The 21,835-nt window shown below is 33.2% G+C and overlaps 1 protein-coding gene across 3 annotated transcripts in view; it reads right to left on the bottom strand.

The window, feature by feature from the left end:
• Window positions 1-3,470: 3,470 nt before the first annotated feature.
• The window catches only part of LOC117116491 (protein crumbs-like), a 43,733-nt gene continuing 25,368 nt past the window's right edge, over window positions 3,471-21,835 (bottom strand). For 2 of the 3 annotated variants that reach the window (XM_033260554.1, XM_033260552.1), the window contains exons 11-20: window positions 20,050-20,781; window positions 18,511-19,412; window positions 17,982-18,059; window positions 16,143-16,404; window positions 14,872-14,991; window positions 12,320-12,661; window positions 9,240-9,476; window positions 8,093-8,308; window positions 6,364-6,626; window positions 3,471-6,024 (exon numbers count right to left, since the gene is read on the bottom strand). In XM_033260554.1, the coding sequence (XP_033116445.1) occupies window positions 5,806-6,024; window positions 6,364-6,626; window positions 8,093-8,308; window positions 9,240-9,476; window positions 12,320-12,661; window positions 14,872-14,991; window positions 16,143-16,404; window positions 17,982-18,059; window positions 18,511-19,412; window positions 20,050-20,781 (3,371 nt within the window). In that variant the 3' untranslated portion in view covers window positions 3,471-5,805. The remainder of the gene's footprint in view (window positions 6,025-6,363; window positions 6,627-8,092; window positions 8,309-9,239; window positions 9,477-12,319; window positions 12,662-14,871; window positions 14,992-16,142; window positions 16,405-17,981; window positions 18,060-18,510; window positions 19,413-20,049; window positions 20,782-21,835) is intronic. The other variant, XM_033260555.1, reaches the window with a different exon arrangement.

Raw genomic sequence — 21,835 nt, 5'->3', positions numbered from 1 at the left:
AATTTGTCCCAGATACAAACGTAAATTAAGTAATATACACAGTGGTGGCGCCAGCCGGGGATGTGTATAAGAGAACAGGCCTGGACCACGGCGTCGCCCCGACGCCACGATGAGGTCATCGGAAAAGAATATTAACTTGCCTATCCAAAACGTTATTTTGATTGCCAATCCCATTGTGGACTAAAAGCACAATTGGGCCATACTATTTTTTAAACTAAAGGAAAAAAAGCTCTCCCCAGAACCTTACCAGGAATTTGTATTCCAAGACCCTGGTCGAGGCTCTTGTCGGCACCTTGGTTCGGATTTCGCTGTCGGACATGTCGGACCCCTCGTCAAATTCCTGAAGCCAACACTGAATATACAGGACTAATACATAACTAGCTAGAGCGGACAAAGTTTCGCGAATTTTCCGTGACCTGGACCTTTGTCATGACTCACAGTTGGACCGCTAAATTGATGGTCAATTCATTCAGTTGGTTTTTAGCGAGTGTAATATCTGTCTGAAACCTGTAAAATTTTAATCATTTACTTTCGTAAACTTTTTGTCATTGATTTTTTATTGTATATTTGCCTGTGTAAAGTCGAATAAATAAATAAATAAACTAATCGCCTGTGCTTTTGCATTATAAATCTAGGACTCTTAAGCTTTTTTTTTTCAATTTGTCCAAGATTATTAATTGATGCTGCAGTTCTAGAGAGTCCAACTTCTTTTCTCCGAAAGGTTCATCTTCATTTTGATTGATTGTTTTGTGCTTTTTCTCTTTTCAAATTTTTATATTTGTATCTGTGATCCGGGGATGAGCCCACCAGCACTGCTACAGTGATTCAGTTCACTTGGTTGGCCCTCCTCATCTTGTGTTTTGGACCCAATTAATAATGAAATGAAATAATAGGTTTTAAAAAGCAGACATTTTGAAATTGGGAGTCCATACCTTCTGCACCCCCTGCCAACGGGCCTGGTGAAATACAAATAATAACAGGAACATGAAATGTTTCAATCGTATGAAACATAGCCCTTCAACGAAAGTTCATAAATGTTTAAATGTTAACAAAGTTAGATGTTGACAAAGACTACAGTACAGTAGTCGAAATATTCGTTACATTGTAGTGTTTCTAAAGTTAACATTTTACGTACGTATTCAGAACTGTACACAGTATTATATTATAATCATATCTTTCGAAACACACCTGGACTTACATTGGTTGTGGCATGGCCCCTGCACCTTACCTACGGGCCTGGGTATCAAAGAAAAATGTTAATATTTTCTGTGGATGCCACTTATTGGGTTTAATCAACATACTGTACAAATGTACACTGTAGGCCCTAACCACGAAAAGCAATTTTCAAGATGTTGTATATCATAACATGCAATTTGCGTTAATGTCTTAGGAATATGTAATTTGAAATGTAAGATGATGATGACGACAAAATAATTGAACTTTCGGTGCACCATGTGTAAAAACATGTTTTTTTTTTTTTTTAAAGTAAACCATTAGTTGACTGTATGTATAACTATTAAATTAATGATAATCATGCATGCCTAGTAACTGTTCTGATTTGAAATACTGAATAACTCTATATCTAATTAACAGAGAGAACCTTGTTTATATTATGTCATTGATTTTTTATTGTATATTTGCCTGTGTAAAGTCGAATAAATAAATAAATTAACTAATCGCCTGTGCTTTTGCATTATAAATCTAGGACTCTTAAGCTTTTTTTTTTCAATTTGTCCAAGATTATTAATTGATGCTGCAGTTCTAGAGAGTCCAACTTCTTTTCTCCGAAAGGTTCATCTTCATTTTGATTGATTGTTTTGTGCTTTTTCTCTTTTCAAATTTTTATATTTGTATCTGTGATCCGGGGATGAGCCCACCAGCACTGCTACAGTGATTCAGTTCACTTGGTTGGCCCTCCTCATCTTGTGTTTTGGACCCAATTAATAATGAAATGAAATAATAGGTTTTAAAAAGCAGACATTTTGAAATTGGGAGTCCATACCTTCTGCACCCCCTGCCAACGGGCCTGGTGAAATACAAATAATAACAGGAACATGAAATGTTTCAATCGTATGAAACATAGCCCTTCAACGAAAGTTCATAAATGTTTAAATGTTAACAAAGTTAAATGTTGACAAAGACTACAGTACAGTAGTCGAAATATTCGTTACATTGTAGTGTTTCTAAAGTTAACATTTTACGTACGTATTCAGAACTGTACACAGTATTATATTATAATCATATCTTTCGAAACACACCTGGACTTACATTGGTTGTGGCATGGCCCCTGCACCTTACCTACGGGCCTGGGTATCACAGAAAAATGTTAATATTTTCTGTGGATGCCACTTATTGGGTTTAATCAACATACTGTACAAATGTACACTGTACTTTTTGTTAAAAAATAATAGTAGGCCCTAAGCACGAAAAGCAATTTTCAAGATGTTGTATATCATAACATGCAAAATTTGAAATGTAAGATGATGATGACAAAATAATTGAATTTTCGGTGCACCATGTGTAAAAACATGTTTTTTTTTTTTTTTTTTAAGTAAACCATTAGTTGACTGTATGTATAACTATTAAATTAATGATAATCATGCATGCCTAGTAACTGTTCTGATTTGAAATACTGAATAACTCTATATCTAATTAACAGAGAGAACCTTTTTTATACATTATATTTGCATAGACCCTTAAATATTAATAAGCATTTTTTGTTGTAAAATCTTTACAAATCGAAAAAATAAAAGTTTGGTTATTGTACAAATAGGCCTAATGAATGTTTAAGAGTGCAATGGGATGGACAGGTTCATGAGTTAAAAGAGTGACTGTTAAATTCAACAAGGAGGAGTCAATCTTTCAACTCATGAAAATATTCATTTCATTGCACGAATAAAGCATTCATCACTTGTTTTATAACACACATACAATAGATCCTTGTCAGACATTTTATGAAAAAATAGTGAGTTAAGTCTACCTTTTTTCTAAATGGAACAGTCCTAACAAAACCAAAAAACAAACAAAACGCACGGATGGAACTAAATTTCTACGAGTGACGAAATGGTGTAAATAACCAGTCACGTGATACGAAATCCATCAATTAAATGACAACGATCTATTAAGGTGTGTTATAAAGGTTATTTTTGCCTTTTAAATTAATTTTTAATTGAATTTTTAAGGTTTTTATCGATTTTTTTTGGCAGACAGTACATGTTTTTTTTTCATTCGTTTAGTTTAGTTAGTTCACAGTTTTTACTGTACTTAATTTGTTTTATTTGTTATATTTGTATGTTTGACTGCCCACAGTTTGTGAGTGCTGCAGTTTCAAGTGTGTCGCAAATGAATAAATAAATAAACTGGTGTAATTTTTTGCACTGTCGCATACATTATCCATACTGTAGAATGTTATGATTTAGGAAAATCAGGATGCAATGACATAAAACATGAATTAAAATGAACATTTCAAATATAATTGACATTCAACTTTATTATATACTTGATAATTGCTTTTTTGAAACTATAATAAACAATCAAACTAGTTTTCCAATAGTATATTAAATGACTCATTTGATTGGTTTACAGAAAAATTTATAAATTTAATTTTTTCTAAATGTAAATTTACCCGATGTTCTCTTCATCATTATAATGTAAACAAAAATAATTTTAATAATGTGAAAAGAAGTTTTATTCCCTTTGAAACATTTAGGCAGGTTTTGCTTTGCTTTTCTAGTTAAAAAAATGTGGCATATTTTTGTTAACATGTTACCCTCCTATCTAACTACGTGGGATTTACAGTTTATATGAAACACTGACAACACTATGTGAATATCTGTTTACTTCTATACATTCTGAAAAGAAGTAAAGTATGTAGTGCGTATAATTAAAAATTGACACCAGCACATTTTTATAATAAAGTAGTATCATTCAGTGAACAATGCATTGCAAAAACCTCATTATTAAAAAAACATGCACAAATGATAGAAATGAGACAATAATATAATTGTTATCAAAATAATTTTGTTTTGAAATCTATTTTTAAAAAGTGACATTTAACATTCTAAAAAATGATATTGCCTTAGTATTTCTCTAAGAATTAAGTTTAATAACATTTTTTTACAAGTACTTTCATTCATGAATTTTAGCCGAGTATATCACAACTACATTTGATATAAATATTAATAGTTTTACTGTACTTGTGAAAATCAACTTCTATTTCAAAACATCTTAAAACATCTTGAATGTTTACTGACATTTAAGATAATTCCAAACATACAAAAATGGCGAACTATAAATATTTTGGAATAATTGCATATGTATTATTTACAAGGTGTTGTTTCTAAATGGACTTCTGAAAAGTTAATCAAGGTTTGTATATCTAATGTTTTTTTTTTAAATTATTATTTTATCAAAAATCCTGTATATCTATATACAATTTGGTTCAATTTTCTTCGAGACACCTTCTCAAATTTTGCGCAGACTGAACCAAGAGTACAAAAAAGGAACCATAGTCAAAGTTCATATTTCCAAAATATATAATACTGTACATATATTGGAACAACAAAAACAGCATGTCTTTAGTACTTGATGCAGTTAAATTAAAAAAAAACAAAAAACCTGCCAAGGATGAATTGTGTACTGATACAACTGTCCACACAACACACTGCAGCTTAAACTATGTCTTGTCACATATCCACCTATTTTTTTTTAATTTCCATATTTCAATATACAGTATCTTATCAAATATTCACTTATACTTTCAAGGATGTTTCTTGTGCACAAACTTGTTATATTTGAACATTTTAGAATTTAGCTCTTAAAATAAAAATTGTATTATTGAAGGCAGATGTCTGCTGGATGTGATGACTGTGCGCGTGACCTTATTTGGTTTTCGATCTGACGCGAGCCATCACCGCATCTGGTGGATGACGGCCTCTTGCGGCCGACATTGTCTCCACATTTGTTGTTTCGTTTAGTTGATGTCGGCCTCTTTGCATTCTTATATATTTATTTATTTTTATAATATATTTGTACCATAATATTTCATATCTAATTTAATATCTTTTATGTACACTCTATCATTATGTTTGATGAATGTCTATAAGAAAAAGTTGAAAGCTGAAAATATAAATAACTAAAGTTCTATACCAGTATACAATACATACAGTCTTTATAAATTCATTAACTGTTTTTGGTTGAGTCACAAATTGCCACAAGGTGTTTCTACATTGCAAACATTTGCCATTACAAATAAAGATATCAAGCAATATGGTGCAACATTGAAGGCATATACGTACAATCAACAATTCATTTAGAAAGGGGAAAAATACAAAAATACATGATGTAAATTCGAGATAAAATTATTTACAAAACCTAAAATTTACATATTGTATTTACAGTAAAGACCATGCAGGTGTAACGTATTAGATCCGAGGCTAAACACTGGAAGACGGAACGTAATGGATTGTATTCAGTGACAATAAACATAAAATATGAAGAATTATATTCATCTCATACTTTAACATATATAGTAGTCGAAATGGTTGTGTATTCTTCGACATCTATCCATTCAGTTTGAGATAAACATCATTTTCTGATATCAAAGATTTGAACATGCCAATGGGCCAGCACTGATCAGTTATAGTCTTGATTACTGCAGCTATAATTGAATTTAACCTGTTTTAAGGAACAAAATCAAGGTTTTACTTTGTAATGTTTGGCATAGGCATACTAGCTCTGTATATCTTTGGTTGTATCGGGCCCCCATAGGCCTTGGAATGGTTCGAAGGTTTTATCGTTGTTGATTCAAATAAGGCGTTCTTCCGGTGGCAATTTTAATATGTTGTCCATCTCAACTCGTGACCCAGTGATCTCCTGTCGACTTGGGCTGTAGGTTCCTTGAGAGCGACGTTTACTTTTGACTGACAGGAGGAAGATGACTAAGATTATCAGGAGGATGAATACTGCTACTCCTCCAAGAACTGCTCCAATAATGATCCATTTATCATCACCTTGTTTGACAGCCTACAGAAAAAGGCAACTCAATTGGTCAACTATTTCTTTACTAACCATGTGACAAATCATGCATCATTCAAATACTGCAACAGAAGATAATTCTTCAAAAGCACAAAATAATACACTTCAAGTTAAAAAAACCATATTTGTTTAGAATCATTATTTTCCTTGAATTTGTAACATAAACATATTAATAGTACAATACATTATTTTCCCAAATGTTATTTGAAATATCTAGGTGTATAAAATTTGTTAGATTCAACTTTAAATATTGTTGAAGAAAATAAGCAAACAATAGAAATCTTTATTGTTTATTCAATGTTTCTTTAAATATTGGTTGAGACTTACATCTGAACAGGTTGAGCCTTCATACTTTGAATTGCATTTGCAGTAGTACTTAAGTTGGGAGTTCTCATCCACGTGACATGTGCCTCCATTTTCACATGGAGACATCAAGCAAGGATTTTCAAAAGAACAGTTTTTGCCAGCAAACTCTTCAGGACATGAACAATTGTAACTGCCTGGGGTGTTAGTACAACTGCTGTTATTCTCGCATGGGGGCATTGGTACACACTCATTGATGTCATTCTCGCAGAGGCTGCCTTGCCAACCTGTGCCAGAATTTTGTAAAATAATTATTAACAAAAAAACCCACATGATTAAGGGTAACCTAAGGTTATTTTTTAATTTGCCACTAAGAAACAACTATTGTTATCTGAATAATCTGGTTCTATTTCTGGCTGTTTACTTTATATGTTTACATTTTAAGCTGTTGCTTATCACCTTTGTATCTCTACCAAGATCAAGCCATTTTTCCTCGCAGTACTGTTATTTCTTAAGCCACGTTCACATGTCTACATCGATCGCGAGCGGTTGAGATGCTGGGTCGTGAGCGAGATTGTGTTAGATAAAAAAAAAATGGCCAAACTGTGTTCGTTACACCGCTTTCGAGGCGAACGGAAATAGATTTACGTCACATCCCAATTGGTTGTCGACATGCTAGGCCTGCGATTTCTGATCCTAGGCCTGGGTGGAGGTGGCATCGACGATCCTGCAACGGTCCCCGTCTGACATTTTTGGGCGATCGCCGATGTTCCCAATTCTGTGGTAAACCGGCAAGTTTAACGCATTTCTGTAACTTATATTGCATTTTCTCGTTTTATTTCGGAAAGCCACTGAAAATAAATAAATCTATTTATCATATATTGTATGTTCGCCTTTATTTTCGAATCATAAGTTATAAAAATTTGCATTTTAAAATCTTCCAAGCGTAGGCCTAGGCGTCGGTACACCGCCGTACACGTACGTCATTAAATCATGTTTGTAGACGAAATGTACGATATGATATCCACGAGTAATATTACTTTTAAACTTATTATGTGATTTATTGTTGTCATATTAAAAGTGATTTTCAAGTTTGTATAAATGGTAAATACCACGCCATTCTTAACTCTATTCCAGCCAGGAAAACGTGAAGTCACACATTTTCTCCCTTACTTTGACCCCGGAGAGATGCTTGTATCTGATTGGCTTTCACACAAGAGGTCCCAGCTCGCTGGTGACCCGCTTGCAAGCGGCTGTTCACATGGATCGAGAGCGAGCTGCATCGAGAGCCGCTCGTGGGTGACCCACGACAAAAACCGCTCTTGAGTGGTTGTTCACACGAAGGCCCGAATCGCGAGCCGATCGTTCGCTTGCGAGCGACCTAAGACATGTGAACGCGGTATCAGTATGCCTTGTATGCCTGTCTTGTCATCAAATGCTTATAATGCATCAAGGAGTAGTGCTGTCCATCTGTGCATGAGTGTGAAGCAATAGTTGCTTAAATATCATATTAAGTATTATACACAGATAGTGTAATTTTTGTTGGGAATGGATCCTGAAAATGTACACTATCAAGGCAAGTTAATATTTATGCACACAACAATATGTAGCAAATCTAAAATTGTTTTTCAAATACTATGTGAATCACTGATTTTACATTGATGAAATAAAACACAACATTCATAGAAATAATAATAATAATAATACATACATACATACAAACACAACATAGAAACATACAAATCAAACATACCTTTCGAACATGAACAATTGTAACCATTAACATTGTCAATACATATGGCCTTATTCATACATGGACTACTTTGACATTCATTGATGTCCTCTTCGCACTGGTTGCCAGTATAGCCTGCAGCACACACACATGAGAAGCCATTGGTTTCCTCTGAGCACGTGCCGTTGTTCTTGCATGATGTTGAGAGACAGGATAGTTTAGTGTCACACTTATCACCTGTTGCCCCAAAGAAAGAAACAATTTTAAAAATACAAACAATTATTATTGCTGTTTCTTTAGTTGTTGCTGCAGGTGTTTTTTGTTGATGTCAATATAGTTATCAGATATTGTTGTCAATGTTGTAGTTGTTGTTTGTTGTTACTGTTGATGTAGTTATTAGATTTTGTTGTCAATGCTGCAGTTATTGTTTTGGTTGTTGCTGTAGTATTTTGTTGCTGTTGATGTAGTTATTAGATATTGTTGTCAATTGCTGCAGTTTTAATGTTGCTGTTGATGTAGTTGTTGGATATTGTTGTCAATGTTGCTGTTGTTTGATGTTGCTGTTGATGTATTTATTGGATATCGTTGTCAATGTTGCAGGTGTGGTTTTGGTTGTTTTTCTTTTGCTTTGATTTAGTTGTTGGATATTGTTGTCTATGTTGCAGGTGTTGTTTTGGTTGTTTTTCTTTTGCTGTTGATGTAGTTGTTGGATATTGTTGTCTATGTTGCTGTTGTTCTAATTAGTAAAGCTGTGCTGTGTTCCTACTACACTAAATCATTCTATTAAACCTACGAAAACTTAATATTAGACCTGAACAACAAAATAAAACACATTATGCATAACATAAATCTATTATTATGTAATCAGTTATTAATATACTTATTAAAATTTAAATTAGTATCCTTATTGTTGTTATGAACAACAAAATAAAACACATTAACATTATGCCTAATATAAATCATCATTTATAATTATTTGATCAGTTTTTAATATACTTACTGTATTAAAATTTAAATTTGTATCCTTATTGTTGGCTTTCCTTACCAGCCACTGTTATTATAAATATCATCAATAATTATAAGCTTTACAGTTAATTCTTATTATTACTATTGCTATTATCAATAACTATCTTTAATATTTAAATTTGTATTCCAGCTGTTGGCTTACCTTTCCAGCCATCAACACAGGCGCAATTTGGGCCAGGAGGGCTGCTTGAGCAGGTGGCACCATTTTGGCAGGGGTTAGCTTCACACCAATCAATTTCCTTCTCACAGTTGTTACCTTCGTAACCAGTGACACAGTCACAGGTGTAATCCACAGGCTTATCTCCAGTGGGCTGAGAACAACTCCCACCATTTTGGCAGGGGGAATTGACACATGGTCCCTCCCAGTCACACAACTCACCTGTAAACACCAGTAAATAAGAATTTTACACATTAATGTGAATTTGAGCTGTACTTAGAATATTTGTTGGTTGGTAATAAATACTAATTGGGGTTGTGAACAAAGCTCTGTTCAAAACACCAAGATTTATAAGACTATTTGTGTGATTTGCCCAAATATGGACATGATGATGTTATATCATACCCATATATAAGTTTAGAAAGGTATAGCTTATGAGTTAAGTCTGCATTCTCTTTAATACAGATACAAACAATTGCATTTTATTTCAGATTATGAAGAATTTTAAATACATTCTCTATCTAAATGCATTATTTACAACATAATATATCTAATGCTATGTTAACATAAGAATAAAATTATAACAAGATATACTGTATACACAATAAATATAATGTTGTTTTCATATGCATACATGTAAAATTAAATGTAGTGTGATATATTGTAGCTTTACTATACAATGTTTGTGATATGTATGATGCTGCTGCAAGATTTATGGAATGTTGTGGAAGGCTAGCTGTGTGTCTTTTCTGGGTTCTGTTCATGTGTATATATAATTATGCGTGGAGGAAATATAATGTATGTGTGAAATACTGTATTAGTGTAAAATCTTTCAAAACTAAACATGCTAAAACTTCATGCTATCAATCTTAATACAATGATAGACTCTAGATAACAAGTGTCACAACGGCAATAAATTAATTTCAATACAATATAATTATGCCGACAAATCTCAATGCAGAGTTGGAAAATTGAAATATTAAAAAATAAGTTTACTAAAAGAAGGTATAGAATGGTTTAATTTGAATGCAATATAATATAAAAAATTAAAAATTAAGATTGGCCAATAAAAATGGTTTTTATAATGATTGAGCAAACATATGAGCCAGTATGTATTTTTATATACTAGAGTATAAGAGGACTGTGTTGAGGTGTAACTTATAAAATGTCAAACACTGTCATGGGTCCCAGAGTGTCCTATGAGTTAGGACAACACTCCCACGAGCAAGCAAGAATCTCATGGAAAATAACCAATCTCCTGCAAATTCATAAGATTTGCATGTTTTTTTATCAATCTCCAAGAAATCTGTGTTGATGGGCATTGCCTATTTAACCAGATCTCCCGAAAGTGGCTTCTTCCAATTTGGGACCCTTGCATTGTGCGTTTTGGATAAATACAATTGTAAAACTGAATATACTGTACTTTGTTGTAACATATACTGTATTAAAAAATCCATGCTGCCTTTATTCAGTAATGTTAATAAATTACACTACAAATATAATATATACAAATATAACAAAAAGAAAATAATTTATATAATATATGACTGGCACTGAAAAGAGGATCTTCAATTTGTTATTAATGACCATTGGTAAAACATCATGCATCTGAGGTAGGGTTAAACATAATAGCAATGTAAGGGAAAGGGATAAAGCAATGAATCAGGGTGATCACCTAGTGAAAGTGAATTGCTCATCTTTATTGGGATTAGCTTGATAGTAATGAACAGCTGGTCATGGCTTTCCTCCATGGTCAGATGATGTGGATAGTTAATCTGTGATTAACTCAATAAGCTATGATGAGTCGATGCAAGCTGATGGAAGTGAACTACTTATTTGTTGGGATTAAATGAATTAGCTCATGATAGTGAAATATTTGCTTTGTTATTCTAATCCTAATGCTAATTGTTAATTATCCGAAATACATTAGATTAAGATATGGATAGGCAGATTTAAAAAAAAAAGGAATTTAGAGAATTTTAAGATGATCAAGTAAGATGCCTCTATTCATTAATTCATTCATTTATTACATCTGAGAAATCCAATAAACAGTAAACAGTGATTACATTTAACATTTGTGTTTTTTTATCTTCTTATCAAACAGTTAAAAACTTGTACGACAAAACTCTCTCTACAGAACTAGAGTATGTAATGGCTGAGAAAATTATACTGGGTTTTTCTTTTTCTTCGCCCATAAAATGGGAAGCTAGGTATCATATCTGTATCTGCTTAAGACAATGGTGGTGGTAGCATGATATTTTCAATGAAATATGTTGACTGTAGCCTGAACAAGTAGAAATAATGAAATAAGGGAAATAAAAAAAAAAACATTAAGACATTATTCTGTCTGTTCCAATGAGAGCATTTGGCATGTCATTGGTAATTACTGCTGCAACCAACCAACCAATCAATTATGCAATCAGTATCAATATTATATATAGAGAAAGCCAAATATCAACAGCAGAATACAGTGGTACAACAATTTTTAGATGTTTTTAAAGTTTCTCAAAACCTATTTAGGAACCCACTCACAATGAATTCAGTTCTAGAGTATAAAAGTGTCCCTTTCAGAAAAAAGTGCAATGATATTAAATGAAAATAACATGGCGATTAGCGTTAAGTAATACGTTAGAAAGATAACAATAGAAAAATTATGTCATGAATTAGGCCTCTTTTATAAATTAGTTATCTGTACACTAAAATTATATTCACTTTTAGCTTATAAATTGGCAATGTAAATATCAGAACATGATTTCAACTAGACAACCTGACATCCATTTACCACGTGTACAATCATCACAACTATAAGGCTCACAACATGCAAAGAGTTAGAATGAAATAAGGCTGCCACTGGTAAGTGTGAGTCAGTAAAAAGGCAGGACATTGTGGGTATTACAGAACCACAGTAACAGTCGTCCTGATTGGTTAACAACATAACAGTATGGTCATCGGTTATCGTGCAGCTGATTTACATCCTGTTAGCAGTTGTGCATTACGTGAACGCAAGCATCAAACGAGTCAACAGACAGATACAACACAGTGGTGAAAAGTCTACGAGTGACTACCTGAATAGAACTGACTGCAATTGCAGGACCAAGTGGCGGTTGTGAAATCCAAGTTGCAGTTCCCATCATTCTGACATACCACATTTTCACAGGTCACTTCCCCACAGTAGATGCCACGGTAACCCATGGGACATGTGCAGTTGAAGTTATCAGCAGTCACAGCTGAGCAGTTACCCTTGTTTGCACAGGGACTGTTCTCACAGGGGTTGATTTCACAGTGCCTCCCAAAGAACCCACTCAGGCAATTACATGTATAACTCCCTTCAATATTATCACAATGACCGCCATTTTGGCATGGCTGAAATTCGCTACATTCATTTATATCTTGGTTGCAAGTATCACCTACATGGAAGACAGCAGAGCAGTGGTAAACAAAGAACCAATTTTCATCGGAGATTAAAGTTTACGTTCAAGATTGTAGTTTTTTTTTTTTTAAAGGTTAGTGTTCAATAAAAATTCACCATGTTTAGGAATCAAAAACAAATCATTAACATGGAATATTTTTCAAAACAATGTTACCGAATTATCAAAGAGACGTTAGCTAAAATATCACCATTACAATTTACTGCAAACAATCAACGCTTATATTCTAAAATTAATCACATCAAATGCTATCTTTACGAAATATTGATTTTTTTTTCATTCATTATCATGGGATTCCAAACAAGTTAATAATATATAAATAAGACTACAGAAATTTAGATTTAGTTATGATTTCACATGTACAGTGTAAGTAAACGAATACCTAGCAAATAAATAGAAGTAGTTGGCACTAGTTCACTTTTATCTGGGGAGATGGAGAAGTAAATACAAAAAGCCTGTGCAGATAATTTATCATAAAATATTGCCTATCATTAAAATCCATCCTAATATTTTCTGAAAGCTTAAGTTGTTTACAATATGTTTACAGTTTATTAAACAAGACCCATGCCTATCAGATCATTAAAATCCATCCCAATATTTTCTAAAAGAGTTGTATATAGCTTTACAATTTATTAAACCACACCCTTGCAAGGTCCAAGGTTCCTTTAAAGACAACATATTTTCAGGTTACAGGTAGTAGAAATCTTATTTGCAGTACATACAACTCAGTGGTGTTTGGTTTTGTGGCATTAGTGTGTGCAAAATACATGCATTTAATGAAACCTTCAAAAGTATACATTTTTTATAATAGAGTACACATTTTTCTTTTTGTATTTCTGTTGGTAATTTTTTGAAATTATCAAATCACCTACAATTACTTGAATCTGAGGACCTTCTTTTACAATATTCTGACTGTTCTCATTGGTTGGATTTTTGGTATAAATATTTGTAAATACGGAATATATTCCTGATGCTTATTTAATTAAATGCCAAAATATACAATCCCAATGACACATATTACTTTAATTACTATTTTTTAAATACTAAGTTTATTACTGTTAATTTAAAAATTATTCTAAAAAAATGTAAGTAAAAAAAGTCAATATTAAAATTCATTATTTCAGGATCACTAAAAAAAATCAATATTAAAATTCATTATTTCAGGAGCACTTAAAATAAAATCTAAATGATAGCAATGAAAAAAAAAATTCTTTGTCGACATAATCTAGTTCTACAAACAAGGTAACTGTAATATATTTATTGTATTTTTTTACTTGTAAGAAAATTTTGACTCCACAATAAAAAAAGCTTTAAAATCAATATGATAGTACTTAATATGGACACTCGGAACAAAATGAATAAATTAATCGAAACGACTAAGGTGGTGTCTGTGGATTTGTGCATACTGTATTTGATGAATTGCATGAACATGAAATATTTTATTATTCTTAATAAATAATGAACATGCAGTTAATGTTACACTCACAGCATGTCAAAATTGACCAATTATTACATAAGCTCAAAGAGGGAATTCCCCTTCTGTTGATGAAGGGTAATTTTCCTAAAAAATTTACAGCATTTTCTCCGTCACTCCTTTTGAAAAAAAATGTTAATTTAATTTCATTATTTTAATTGCTTATTTTGTATCTTTGCAGATACAAAGCGATTCTGTCCCCGGTGATTGGATCTATAGTATGCTTAAGCATTGCTGCTGTAATCAGTGCAGGAGCAGACAACACCACCAGGTACCTATTTATACTCCTGGGTGAGAGAAGCAATGCAGATAAAGTGCCTTGCTCAAGGAATCAAACGAAAAATGCACAGTGAGAGATTGAAACTCTGACCTTCAGGTTGGGACACCAAACTGTACCTGTGACACCAAACAACTTCTACTAACTTAATTATTTTGTAAGTAAAAATGATTTTTTCATAATTTCCCCAAGTAATTTATGGTTTATAATTGCCATATATTATTTGTTAATGGTTGTTTTCTATACTAAAAAGCCTGGTTAATGCATGGTTGACGATATTCCAATGGGGCGAATTCTGTGCAGTAAATCTGTAATCCCACAAAATATGAATACCATTCATATTCTATTTTGTCATTCTATTGTTAAAAGATTGAATTTTATTGGTTAGGTCAGGTCAAATTGGCAATCATCCCTCATGAATATTCATGCCATACTTACCTGAGTATCCTGCATCACATGTGCATGTGAATGAATTAACAGCATTTAAGCATGTTCCCTTGACACATGGAGCGCTGGAACACTCATCAATATCCTCCTCACAATGTATTCCTGTGTAACCTACAGTAATGATAGGCAAATAAAATAATGATGATAATTAATAATAATAGCAATAAAAACAATACAACAATATAACTATAATATTAACAATGACTACATTTACTATGTTTGTAGGGCTACCGTCACAAGAGAAGGTTTGTTACATTACACTGTTATTAGTAGTTTTCATGGAATTATATTTAATTTTAGCTCTATATAAATGTTTAATCTCCTTTAATGAGATGCATTCCCTTTAATTTACTTATTTCTGTCAATTCAATATTTCGACAACATTCATTCAAGGAACATACTATTAAATATACAGATCATTTACATAGCACTGCCTTCTAGCAGCTATGAAATACTAACACAAATAAATGCATATATGCATGAAACACCTTCAATTTTTAAATATTTCATCCACTTGTATACCATACTTACCTGTTATCTAGCAAGATTATATAATATCTTGTTCTATTTTAAATCTCAAACTTTAAGAAAAGGTTTTCAAAATCAGAAAGAGAAGTGCTGTCATTGTGATTTTATGAACACTAAATAAATAGGCAAAGACAGCTGCTTGCCAGTCTACTACGTCAAGTTTGCTCTCTTTAAATTAAAACATGTAAGCAAGTATTTTGCTACAAGTTCGATTGTATATAAACAGGAATAAAACTGCATTGTGATTTGTAGGGGGAACCCCTAAAAATTATTTCTTTACTAAACATTTTTGGCAATGACAGCATAGATGTGGCAATAGATAAATTAGAATATTTTGCTAACTTTAGCATAAAATAAACCTATTCTGGATTTCTATTTAGAAAACAAATCCAGAATCAGAACAAAAAGCAGAACCAGAAGCTAGCAAAATGAAACCAGATATAGTTAGATAATTATTTGCATACTAGCATAAAGTTCACTCTTTATGTGTCACTCAAATATGAAGCTTAAATTTACAAAGGTTTCGAAAGAGCCCCACCCCCCACACCTTTGCTTACGAGTGGTTGAAATCAACCTCAAACTTTTGAAATTCAGTATTTTGTAATGTATTGGAGTGTCATTTCCAGACATTTTAGGTTTATATTCGTCATTAAAATAAAATCAGGATTTAAATTTGGTATTCAATACCTGCAATGCATGTGAAATATAACACATTGCAAGTTGGTAAAACATACCTGGAATGCAATCGCAGTTGTAACTGTTGAGTTCATCTGTACATGTACCTCCATTCTGGCAGGGACTGCTAGCACAATCATCTATGTTCTCATTGCACAATGTGCCTTCGTACCCTGTGAAACACTGACACGTGTAATTTTGTTTTTCCACTGTTGGCATGCATACACTGTTTAAAGAGCATGCATTGTTGATACAATAGTCGATCTCTGTTGAACAGGTTGGACCTTCGTAGCCAGCAGCACAAATGCACTTGATAAGAAGCTGGTGAAAAACACAGTAGTTAACAAATTTAATTATTTAAAATCAATTACACAATCTTTGTTCATCTGCACATAAATATTGAGTGCCTAATAATGCTTGCTATTAAAATGCATAAAAGTGCACAGCCACCTTTATACTGTCCCTGAAAAAGGTTAAAATCATACATGTGCACGTGAACAATAATCAAACCACCCAAGATGAGAGACACTGCTCCAGGAAGATCTAGTCTTAACAATCCACCTTTTGCACTTGGTTACTTCAAGATAGAGACATCATCTGTATAAGGTATTAAATCAAATCACTGGATACTGAATAGCGAAGCTGTACTGTAAATTTCTGAAAATCACTGTCAGAGTTTGTTTGCTATTAAGTAATGTATTTGATAATATTGTAATACTATTACAAAAGTGTACTATATTGCTAACTTTTATGCAATATATTGCTGTACATTTAAAAAAAAAAGCTGATTTTAGGCTGTGATTTTAAGCTTGAAATCGTACCTTGTGCAATACTAGGCCAGCCAAGGCCTGGGAGTTTGTATTAACAGTTCTGCAAAATCGTACAATAATGAACCACGGAAATACATGTAGTATTCTTATTACTATAATTATATTATATATTATATTATGATTATGGCTAGCATAAATGATTAAATGGAATCGTTCATTTTGATCACGAGGGCAAATGAATGTCTCAGGACAATCCATCTGGCAGGCTAGGCATACACCATCGCTGCATACTATGTAATCACTTCAGTCAACATTTCTCTCAATATATGTCCAAGCTTTACCATTGATATCTTTCATGTCCTAATGTCTCGGATGTAATGTTGAAACATATTTTAGTGATTTGATAAAAGAAATTTCATGTTTAAAATACAGAAGCAGCAATTATGGTGTCGTTTACAACAGACACATTCAGCAAAAACAGTCACCGAGCAGCCATCTTTACAGTGTATTAACTCGAGCGTTTAAAACAATAACTAAGCGAAGTACATATTACCAAATAACTGACAGTTTCTTGCATAAGAAAATATATATATTTTCCTTCTTTTTTTACAGTATTTCTTTAATTCTGTTTTGTTTTTGATTATTTAAGTTTTTGCTTTTGTCTTGTTTTTTTTTTTTAATTTGATTTTTCTAATTTAAATTTTGTATTTTAGATATATTTACTTTTAAATGGCCTTGTTAAAAAACACAAAATTAATCTGTAATCAAGTTTTCTGTTCTCAAATAAAGTCATTATTATTATTATTAATTATTAATATTATTACTAGAGTATCTTATATAGATCACATGACTGATCAGGCACAAAGGTGAATTGCTATGCACAGTCATAGCCAGGTGACTTCAAGAAAAAAAATATTGTACAGTCATGCAAAATATGATAATTATAAGCCTTTCTATTGAACTTCAGCAGGAAATAGGTTAGTTTGTGACAGATTTTCATTTATGTGGGACTGTTTTGACCCGTGAATATTGGAGTCCACTTGATCTCTAACTATTATTAGTAATGAGTGATAATACTGATTCCGTAAATATCACTTGTATCTGTGCTAAATGAATACAACATCCTACCATGTTTGGTGATGGGGTTGCCACATCCATGCAGGTTGCCCCATTATCACAAGGAGAGTCATCACATGTTACCAAATCCTAACAGGTGAAAAAGAAATCCATTTAAATCTAATTACATCAAAAACAAGTAATTTAAAAAAATCTTCTAATCATTTATCAGTAGCGCAGTAGTTGTGCTTGCCTGGCATGAAATTGCCTTTTAGTATAACCTATAAATGTATTTAAAAAAAATAAAATAAAGCAACAACCGAGCTCACAAGTCCAACTCCCAACCCTATTTTTTCAATCGTTTTATAGTTTCAATGCATACCAATTGCTATGTATAAAAATCAGAAAAAATAGAATACAATACAAAATGTGTACAAAAATGCAAAAGGGCCTACAGGCCATTCGTTATTCCACTGCTGCTAGTGCTTCCCACTTATCTATTCTGAAAATTTTGTGGCCCTCGGATTGAAAAATTCTTTATCTGCCCCTGTAAAACCAAGTAAATAATACTCTGAAAAAAGTACACTGAAAATAAACTCACAAAAATCGATACACTGCATGTTTTTCCTGTGTAGTTGGCGCTACAATTGCAAGAGAAGTCGTTGACCATATTTGTACACGCAAAATTATTTTCACAAGGGTTGGAGTCACATTCATTAATGTCTTGATCACAATAACTGCCATTATATCCAGAATAACACTCGCACAAGTATGAGTTAATATGATCCACACAAGATCCTTGAAAACATGGGTTGGAGCTACATTCGTTGATGTTGTTTTGACAATGTTCGCCATCAAAACCATCTGCACATTGGCATGAGTAATCATTCCAAGTGTCTTCACAAGTTGCACCGTTTATGCATGGACCAGAATCACAGACTGCACGTCCCTGACAACCAGATACAACATCAACCATCGTGGAAATAGTAAACTGTTCGGGACTTACACTGTTGTACTGATTTGGTTCAAGGTATGGCAGTAGCAGCTGCCCGACACGGACTTCCTCTAAACAGCCTTCAAATCCGATGCTATTGTTAAAGAATTCTGTATTAGTAAAGTTAACATCACCTAGGTAAACAAGCGTGTTTGTGATCACTGTGTTGAATGATGTTATTACAACACTTCCTGATACATCATCAACATCATCGATAATTATTTTAAGGAGGCTGTGTGTGATCACAATGTCGACATCATGCCAGCTACCATCATTCACCGTTGCACTTGTTTCTAATGTGCCTGTACTACCAGATATGTTGAACTTTAAGAGCACTTTACCGTCATAAATTTGCAAAGTGAAAAATCCATCGGCATTGTTGGAGTGCAACAGAAGGCCATAATTATTGCGCGTACGTAATTGTAGCGACACGCTGGTTAAGTCTGTATTTGTGACGTTGTTCACATACGTGATACCACTTTCAACGGAAAATGTTTGTACAGTGACACCTGCAGAAATGGAAGTGAAATATGACATTTAAATTACACAAAGAATAATAATATAAGGTTTATAAGCTTTGAAAATATTTTGTTTTGAATTCAACTGAAATATTTCTTGTGAATAGACAAAACCTGAAATTGCATTCTCAGATCATTAATGTACCCTCCTGATAATAAAATTGCACATGAAATTGCTGCACCCTCAGTCTAGGAACTGTTGATACATTCTGTCCAACTGACCACCAGGGGGCTGTGATACGCTGCAGTTTCCACGGGTCCCTAGTTACATTAAAAAGGAGATTAGTAATTTATTTTACATGTTTTGAACAGTTTGGTTTCCCAACAATTTTGCTTGTGTCTTTGAGCAAGGCACTTTTTCTGCACTGCTTTATTCCACCCAGGAGTATAAGTGGCATTGATTGGCTGCTGCTGCAAACATTATATGATACTGAAGCTGAGATTGTGTTCCCTAAGTTTTAATCCAATGACTAGGTAATGATAATGTGAAGTGCATAGAGCCCATAGCATGATGTGTGCTATGCAAGTCCACTATTATCATTAAATAGTTATATATTATTTTGTGTAAAATTACGTATATGGAACTGCATCACGCCATCATGTTTATATTTTTGTTGGCTATACTTACATTCTATTCCCCCATCATCCAGGTCGTTACAAGTTGCACCATCCGGACACGCTCCGAGAGTGCAAGCAGTTTCTTCAGAGCAATTCTTTCCTTGGAAGCCCTTTTTACAGCTACACTGGTAATCATTCCACGTTACCATACAAGTTCCATTGTTTGTGCACGGGGATGATTTACATGTATCATCTGATATACATCCCTCAAGAACGTTAAAGCTATTGCTGGACATGACCAACGAATTTAGTGTGAAATTTTCAATGCTAACTGGATAGAATTCAAGATGCAGTTCATTATAGCGAACATCTACAATGCAACCTTTAAAGTAGTCACCAACCACTCCATCAACTATAGGAGTATTCGAACCACCAACAAAGTGTGTGTTAAATAGCAATGAATTGTCATTAGCAGTTGTAGAGACGTTCACAAATGTTTGTGAGTCGACCATGAGAGAAAGTGACGTTTTGTCTCTCATCACACTTAAAAAGTGGTAGTTTCCGTCACTGTAAGCATCGTTGGTTTGAATCTGGTTTGAAAAACTGGAATTAACTGAAACTTTTCCATTGATAAGCTCAACTGCGAAGTAGCTGTGGTCAAGTTCAGAATAGAAAAGGAGTCCGCTTGTCTTTCTGGTTCTAAAGCTGAGTTCAAGTGACGTGAAGGTATTGACATTGCCCGTTTGTGTAAATATAGCAGAGCTTGTGCTGTTTTCGTTGCTAAATGTGGCAGGTACCAATGCTATGTATAAAATTTTTAAAAATCAAATGGATTCAAACATGCATTAAATATCAGCAATGTAACAATATCTTGTTTATGGAGCAAGAAATCGTGTTGTTCCTGCCCATTACCACCTGATTATAAATCGACAGGCAATTTTCCTATAGTCATGACTGAATCAAGGTCCTTGACTGATTTTGCTGAATGAAATTATTATGGACTGCAGTGACGGATTTAACGTGGTGGGGGGTAGCCTGCCCTGGTCTCCTTAAATTTGTTAACAATTTTTCAAATACAAAGAGGTTTAAGAACCGAAATTTCATTAATAGGCCTATATGCATATTATTATGCATGACATGTGGTCTAATGTATACAGTTTGTTCAATCCTAGGTCTGTATTTTGAGCCATCCAAGTACAATATGTTAATGTATCTGATGTTTATAATTGAAAAAAAAATTATTACAAAAAGAATTAACAATTAAGATCCAAGCAACTTTTTTGGATTGAAGATCATTTAATTATCAGTAGACCTAGAAACTGAATAGTCCTACTGTATGTATGCTATTCTTAACTAAGTGATTAACCATTAACCAAGTCTACCAGTGTCACGCAATAAGTGAGAAAAAAAAAAGTATTTTCTACATACTGTATTAATAGACTGTAAAATCGATTAATTAAGCCTTTGTGAAACCCCTAAATTATCACATTTTCGGGGGTGGGGACTGCCCCCTGGACTACTTTCGAAAGATTTTGAGCCACACCTGACCATGTCAACTTTGTTCTCGTCAGGGACATCAGCCCCAGTTGGCGACCTTGGACCCCCGGTCGGGAAAATCCTGGCAATACCCGAGTAGGGGGCCTAAGAATACTGTAAATAGCAAGAAGATGTTCTTTTAATACCCCTTGTAAATAGAACTTCTACTACTTCAGTATACATTTCTACAGAGTATTGGTCCTACTTTGGTAAACTTTTAGTGTGTTGTTTAACAAATAATTAAGTTTATATTTAGATCATAAAATAATTTGTTGTAATTTTGTCCAATGGAATCCGTATTTTTGTTAGACTAAAATGCT

This window comes from Anneissia japonica, unplaced genomic scaffold, assembly GCF_011630105.1.
Source record: "Anneissia japonica isolate Jap-2015-1 unplaced genomic scaffold, ASM1163010v1 scaffold2918_len238339_cov177, whole genome shotgun sequence".
NCBI lineage: Eukaryota > Metazoa > Echinodermata > Crinoidea > Comatulida > Comatulidae > Anneissia > Anneissia japonica.
Note: the sequence above shows the minus strand (reverse complement) of the source record. Positions and strands in the feature narration are given on the sequence as shown.